Consider the following 8,095-nt stretch of genomic DNA (forward strand, 5'->3'; position numbering starts at 1 on the left):
TGCTTTGCCCACTTGCGTAATCTGAACTTACGCACACCACTTACTCACATAGAAACTCCAACACTCCACTAGAGGTAAAAATGAGCTCTATTAATATTGTAGGCAAAGGCAATACGTCACTGAAACTAATAAATTCTTAGGCACCGAGTGAAAGGCAATAGACAATGAATACTCCACACTATATACATAAATATGAAACTGTGAATACAGGTATATAAACAGTTAATGTACAAAGCACCTCACCAGATTCATTTGCAGCACCGGAGACTTCAACATCTCTGGGCCAAACACTGAACACCAAGTCGGGAACCCGTAGACCGGGACTCAGGGAGTAATCTCTTCGGGCACCAAAGTTGTCCCGCGAGTGCGTCCACTCCAAGACTGAGTTCCTGAGCTCCACCCCACAGACACCGCTTTTTATAGTTTAAATCAATATGTTCGAGAAGCCTCTAGCAGGCGCTCTCGCCCATCTATTCGCAGGTGCTGGCCTCATCTCTGCATCAGACTCACCCAGACAGACCTGGCCAGATTCTGTCTGGGCTGTGCCGAGGCAAAAGACATTCCTTTCCCACTCTCCGGCCTTGGAGACTTGCACGGCCATCCTCCCTCTGTCCTAGAGATAAGTATGGAATGCATGAAAACACTCATAACCTCACGAGGCATCCTCACGAGATGCCTCGCACCTGCTTGTACTGGTTTACGTGAAAAACATGTTTATGGATACTGCTGAAATGTAACTCCAGGTCAAGGCAGCACAAAATGGAAGTGCGATGCAACAAAATGGAAGATCAGAGCATTGCATGGAATCGAGGTCAACATGTGATTTAGCACGTGTAAAATGGCAAATGCAGTACATTCCACCCCTTGACCTTCGATTCACCCATCATACCCCATTGGTCTAAATACCATGGATCTGGGACAAAAAAGGGAGAAAAGATTAGGAATGCATTGAATGCAACAACATAATGAGATAAAAACACAAATAATGACTATAATAACACCCAAGATATACCGAAGCTGTCCAAAATTAGGCAGCCAGCCAAACAACCAATCCCACCATCCTTGGTCAACGTCTTGGGTAACCCCTTTCACTAAATCTTTTAAAGCATTAATATGTACATGGATAGATGTAGAATGATCAGATAAATTGAAACAACAGAGCCCATCAAAGTCCTCGCAACCGTGGTTATGTTTTAGCAGCAAATAGTCTACATCTGCCCTATTTTGCAAAACAGCTTTTCTTGTTCCTTGAACATCTAATAATAATTCAGCTAAAGCGGCAGAAGTGTGATTGAGATTCTTCACAATTAAACAGGCAAGTTTAGCAATTGTTCTGGCATTATAAACGGATAGTCCTGGCACTCCTACAATGGACAGAGCCAAACTAGTATATTCTGTTCTGGAAAGCAAATCAATATCAGAGTTACAATCCTCAGGTAATTGAATAGCGGCTCTAGAAGAGCGAATATGTGTAACAGAATGTATGGGAAAAAGCATAAGACTTAATTGTGATAAGGCACAAGGTCCTCCAGTTATGTTAGCTGGTATATAAGTGTATGAAATATTACCACACAAGAACAACCATCCTTTAGGTAATTTCACATGGTTAACATGGCTAGCGGCTAATACGGTGTGATTACAAACCATATATTTGGTAACATTACTACAAAAACTGTCATGTCGTGACTGACATAATGTTTGTTGATCAGGGGTCAATTGTTTGCTTTTCTCTAGTTTTAATTGGCCACACTTGCCAATCTTGGTAGGGTCACAAGTTAATTGATAGCAAACGTCTCCAGTAGAGATATTGTAGGTACCAATACTTGTCATGTTCCTCCAGAGGCTATCTGTAACCTCCGGGCAAAAGCGACAGTACTCATAAAGAATCAGATGTGTTTGAACATCACTTTCCTCCACTACCCCATCAAAGTTAGTTTGGTTGAAAATGTGCAGAAGCACCTGTGCAGGGGTAGGTACGGCAACAAGACATGTTGATATCATATCAGCTGTACTCTGAAGATTGCTCATACAGAAGTGGGAAGCGTTCAGCACATTCCCGGCCAAGTAGGTCCAGATGTTATCTGGTTGCTGCAACAATGCTGTCATCCGACTTGGGCGGTTGATCCCCTTCGGCATTCCCGGGCCCTCCCGGACCCCTCCGGACACGCCCAAACACCGACCACACAGCGCAAGCATCGCAGCGGCAAGCCATACTGTGATCTAGAAACAGAAAACAAACTGGTATAATCACTCTCGCAAATAACATTTTTCAGCAGGTACGTTTTCCCACTTTTCCTGTCCAGGTTTCATGATGACTAGGATGTTATCCTTGCCCTTAGCGATCAATTCTGCAGGTTCAGGAGGTTTGTTTGGGGACTCCACCCACAATTTTGCCCCTGGGTTCTTGTCAGTAGATCCGAACCCGCCCTTTCCTCGCACAGTTAGAAGGGCTGGGGCCGTCCACTTCATGACATTTCCTCCATAAACCGGCATGATGACCATTTGGGCAACACGGTCACCGGGTTGCACAATCAGATCATTGTGATAGAGCGCGCGGGTCACCCGACCAATAATTTCGCCACTTCCGCCTTCGGGCCCATATATTTCAAATCACCATATACATTGATCGGATGACCTCACGGTCTACTATCAATAATTTGTGATTTCCTTTCGTTATTCTTCAGAGTACCCGACTTACCATCCACCAACGCGGGTACCTATGACCACAATGGATCAGGGAGCTAGTTGTAAAAGTGAAAGCCAGCAAAATACAAACCCAACAAATAACATTCAATACTCTTTGTAAAATGACCACGGACAACTGGAAGTTTTAAAGTCTTTATCTAATTTAGTAAAATCCAGAAAATATCAAATTCACAGTAATTAAGTAATCAATAAACAGAATAACATACAGTACACAGCTGAATAGCAAATAAGTCAGTGCAACCATTTATAAACTAATGGAACCAGGACACATTCAAAATGAAGGATCAGGAATTAGAACGTTTAAGATGAATCACTAAAGATGGGATAGGCTTTGATTAGGACTAGTATTCTAGAATTATCTCAAAGAATATGAGACAGGAGTTCGGGACATTTATATAACTATAGGAGAGTCTATGCAGAGAGACACGCTATGCTTTAAGGCAAAAGTTCTTTAGACAGTTTAAGTAAGGATGTTCTAGACCATATCAGGAAATGACAAACTGCAATGCAAAATATAATTTCTAACAGGTAGGGTAACATAGGAACACGTTACGAAACAAATGCAAATAACTTTATGATTCAATGGTTGCGGAAAAGCATGGAAAATTAACATATGCAAAGGTATGTCTTTATTGAAGCAAAAGACAGAAATTCAGAAAGGTGCAAGATTCAGAGTTTTCAGAGTGATATTTACCTAGACTGGTGTAGAAACCAAACCCTGGCCACGGGTCAGTTAAGGACAGGAACCCCTCAAGGAAGGATACCCCTCAATGGACAGCAGGTGCAGAACGGACACCCAGGACAGGACAGGAAGACCAGATTAGAATCAGGACAGAACCCTCAGGACAGGACCCTCAGGACAGGACCGGCACCCGCAGTTCGGAAGCAACGCCTGCGCTCCACCCTCTCTGCAGCTATCGATCAAGACCCCGATTGGGTCAGCGAACTCCCAGCAAAGTGCTCCGCCAGCACTTTAAGGTTTAGTAAAACCTTAGTCTATGGTCAATTTCGGACAGAGTGCTCCGCAGTACTCTGTATCTTCAGTCACCTATTGAGTGCGTTGGGTCAGTGACAGGTCAGCTAAACCAGACAAGTCGGACAATTTCCCTAGGTGAACCCAGGGTAGATATACTGTTTTGGGACGTGTACCACCCCCCAATGTTGCAAAGTGTCAGAATCCCTCAATTTGGATTGGTCCTAAGGTAGGATTTGGGTAACACACCAATCAGAACAGACTATTTGGAGGCCTACTTTGCATCTCTGGGTACCGCCTAGCGAGATTGGGGTTCCCATGGGAAGCTGTACAGCAAACAATCGCGCAACACACAATGTATCATATAAGGAGCAACTTTCTCCGTTCTCGTAGGGCAGAGGTGGCTTTCCCATGAGCATCTTGACTGTGGCTGCCAGCTGGCTGAGTTCCACTGTCCAATGTTGCCACCTTTCAGTGCACCACGAGTATGCGCAGAAGGGACCTTCAATATGGCTCCCAACCGGTTCGGACCCCCATTTCCCGCAGCACATGAAAAGTAAGCGAGAACAAATTAAAACATAGAAATAAATGTATATAAACACATCATTGGTTTTGTACTTTAAACTTATCATTATAAAAATATACTATGCAATTGAAATATTAGCAACATATACACGTTCACAAGAGCGTCACCACGTTATTCACGAAAGCTGTGTATTACGCATGCGCACCTTTTCCCACCAAACTTATAACTACGTCATGTCACGTGAGTGTGACTGACGCATGCGCAGAAGCAATTTATCAAGCGGCGGCCATGTTTTAGGGACATGGATTATTTGTATTAGAAAACACATGTGCAAGCTTCATCTACTTCGTTCGAATATAAAAAATAAAAGTTTAGTAAGACGTACAAATTTATTAATTGATTACACAGGGGCGAGGTTCATGACTCGAGCAAGTCGCGATGCGAAGCTTGCTCTATCAATCCCCTCTTTGATGATATTTACTATCATCACAAAAATAATGGAACCAGATGCCAACTTCTCACACTTTATACAACTCTATCTCTGCCAGCAAGCGATTCAGCTTCTCTTTCTCATTTTTGGTAGGGTGAGAATTTTTCACCTTTTTGTATATCTGATTATTCATTTCCTCTAATTCAAGCTCATCCACACTTCGTTTCACTCCTCTCGCATTCACTTGATGCTTTCTGGTGTGCTTACGGCATTTGCAACAGACAAATATGAAAAATAGGATAAGACCTATAATTCCAATTGGCATCAGTACCTTAAACAATAAGCTTTTACCTAAGCTAGCAAGCCAATGACCTACATTTGAGAGACCATCTACCAGTCTCTTCCAGGCACTATCAACCTCAAGTGGTTTGAGTTCCTTTTCCAAATTAGTAATGTTTTTCACGTATCTTTTGAGCTGCACACTTTTGTCCGGAATATAAGTGCAACAATGTTGCGCCTTCAACATCCGGCAGACTCTGCCCTCTTTTGCTAATAAGGTGTCAAGAGCAAGTCTGTTCTGCAAAACCATTGATCTGATCGCAACCATTTCGGTATTGACCAGCAGAAATCCATGAGCTGTGTCCGTAGACAACACATCCACTATGGTGGACAATTTGCAAATTCTGTGAGTGTTCAGAACCACTCCCACTCCAGGTATCAGTGCACTAAAAATACTACCCATTATTTCACCTACGCTTTCTCTTTTACTACGCACTAAGCCATTAGTATTTTCACTGCTTCCAGCAACTTCATTCACGTGGTATATTTTCGGGAAGACAATGCCAAAATAGCAGCTTCCATACCAGTGATCCGGCAATTTGAAATAAGCCTTGTCTCCACATATATAATAGATTCCAGGAAACACAGGCTCTGACCCATTTTTGAAACCCCATCCTCCAATTACCTTGTAATTATGTTCACATTCACTGGAACCAATGAAAATGTTATTATAATAGCTAGTCTTCTCGCGGTGAAGACATAGCTTTCCTTTCCTTTCAAAATCCAGCAACAGAGCAGGTCCCGCCCCACTATTTGAGGTGCCTTCCATGTTCTCAGCCCATTTTGGCGTTTTCTGTTTTTCGTCATCTGCCTTTCTTTGTATTTTTATTCTCCTCTTCTCTGCCATGTTCAGGAACATCTTTTCCTGCTCACGCAAAGAACAGGTCAAGTTATCTCTGTGTGCGTCACCTATGTCTATATTACCTATAGTCAGAAAGTATTCGCCCATATAGCGAGTAACGTCACTTTTGGTATGTACAGGATTCAGGTTCCCACGTATAGGAAGTTCAGAAAAGATCACGTCATTGTTAGAGTAATAGTACTGTAACGGTCCTCTTTTGTAAAATAAGCTTGCTAAAATGCTACAGGATATTCCGTATGTCAGGGGCAGGTGATGGTATGTCACGCCTTCAGCTACAGAGGTAGGTAGCTTCATGCAGACATAGCAATCTTCAATTTCCATAGTCTCTACATAGTGTATTAACAAGTTTGCGAAAACATTTAAATGTGTCTTATTCTTAACTCCATGATAATGTAGTCCTCCCTCATCTGATGCTTCTAGGTCTCGTTTTGTTTGTTTGAGTGCTCTCTCATGTCTTGCTACTCTCTGTGTTGTCAGCTCTTCATTGTCAGTATTTACAATCTCAGTAGGGTCAACATTAGTATTTTTGCTCACCACAAAAGGAATGAAAACTGTTAGTCCTATCCAAACTAATATCACTATAATTATACTACATACACATACCTTGCAGCATGTTTTGCAACAACTGCGACTAGGTCTACCACTCACGTTTGAATCAGACATTTTGGCTCAGAAGAAGTTTCTCGACCCCTCTTTGTGTTTCTGCACCAGTAGCTTACTTTGTGCAATTTCACGGTAGCTCGTCTTCTTCTTCGGCAGAGTACTCAGCGACTGGTTCTCCGTCGCTTTCGTCAGTTATATCAAGATCTTCAAATTCTTCCAAAACGAGCGTCCATTCAGGAGACTTGTACTTTTTGTTTTGTCTTTTTATTCGATCGCTCCTTCTTTTGGAAGTGTCTTCTGGTTGCTCTGCTATGCGAGAACTTCTCCTTTCTCCTGCACGTTTTTCTTCTACCGTTTTTATCCTCAGTCTCAATTTCTTTATGAATCCAGGCTCAATGTGCTTTCTTTTCTTAAGTCTTTTAGTGGGTACTGGTGTTTCGTTTTCTTTTATTGCCCTTTTATTTTCATTTGTTTGTGGCAATTCTGCTTCCTTTTCTTCCCTTCCTATCTGACTAGTTCCAGGGCTCGTATCTATTTCTTCTGGCTGGTTACTAAACTGGCCTTGTTCAGGAGAGTTCTGTGTTTGTTTTTCAAATGTCTCTGTTTCTGTTTCCCGAACACGTTCTTCTAACCCTATCTGATCCTGTTCGAGCACTTCGTTCCCTTGATTTTCTTCCGCTCGAATCTCTTTACTAGGTCTAATCTGTTGTTTTTCCACTTCTGGAGTTTGGGGAGGTGTATCAACTATTTGCTCAGTCCCTGTCTGACCTTCTCCTTCCTCAGTTTTGATGTGAATCTGAATAGTCTGAGGTTCTTCGCCTGTGCCTTGCTTTTCCTCTCTATTCCACTCTCTACCTTCTTGTTCTGATGGGGTCTTCGGTGAGGTCAATCAAGGGTATCCACTCATCTGGCCATATGCTTGGCAGCTCGTCATCAGCTACTTCTGGACCAACTTCTGGGAACCCTTCAGCAGGCTTGACTCTTGGTAGCTCGTCATCAGCTACCCCTGGACCAACGTCTGCGGACCCCTCAGCTTGACTGGTACTGGGCTGTACGTCGTCAGTTACTTCTGGTCTTGCTTCTGCAGGCCCCTCTGCTGGACGGCCTTCTTCTCCAGGCTCCTTGTCTGGTAGTACCATCTGGGTGTGGCTGGCGTGGATCCAATGGGGAACACCTGCACACTTCACTGCTGTGGTCGTTACCAGGATTACTTGGCGCTTCAGTCCCCACCTTGGTGCCAGGCAGCTCGACCGAGTATGCTTCTTTATTTTGACCCAGTCCCCTGGAACCAGTTTGTGGAGAGGAGTCGGTGGATTGGCGACGGCGTTTTCTCCGATCTGGCGAGAGATATAACGCACTTGGTCACCTAATCTCTTGCAGTATTCAAGCACCAAATCATCAGTAATACTCAACAGTTTGCTTCCTGTTACCCACGCTTGTCTCATCACTCTTCCCATCAGGATTTCATGGGGGCTCAGGCCTGTCTTCCGGTCTGGAATACTTCGGAGTCCCATCAGAACCAGAGGCAGGGCCTTTACCCAGGTCATGCCAGATGCATCACACAATTTCGCTAGTCTTGTTTTGATAGTCCCGTTTATTTGTTCCACCACTCCAGAAGCCTCTGGATGATATGCACAGTGGAGTTTTTGCGAGATC

General features: G+C 43.4%; 1 protein-coding gene across 1 annotated transcript; it reads right to left on the bottom strand.

The window, feature by feature from the left end:
- Positions 1 to 876: 876 nt before the first annotated feature.
- On the bottom strand, positions 877 to 2,136 carry LOC144764037 (uncharacterized). The gene has a single exon (XM_078650180.1). The coding sequence runs from the start codon at positions 2,134 to 2,136 to the stop codon at positions 877 to 879; it is 1,260 nt and encodes a 419-aa protein (XP_078506306.1).
- Between the last annotated feature and the right edge of the window lie 5,959 nt (positions 2,137 to 8,095).

Source organism: Lissotriton helveticus, chromosome 1_1 (assembly GCF_964261635.1).
Source record: "Lissotriton helveticus chromosome 1_1, aLisHel1.1, whole genome shotgun sequence".
Lineage (NCBI taxonomy): Eukaryota > Metazoa > Chordata > Amphibia > Caudata > Salamandridae > Lissotriton > Lissotriton helveticus.

Excerpts from the sequence above, each read along its gene's own strand:
- LOC144764037 (XM_078650180.1), bottom strand. The coding sequence starts at position 2,136 with ATGCCGAAGGGGATCAACCGCCCAAGTCGGATGACAGCATTGTTGCAG.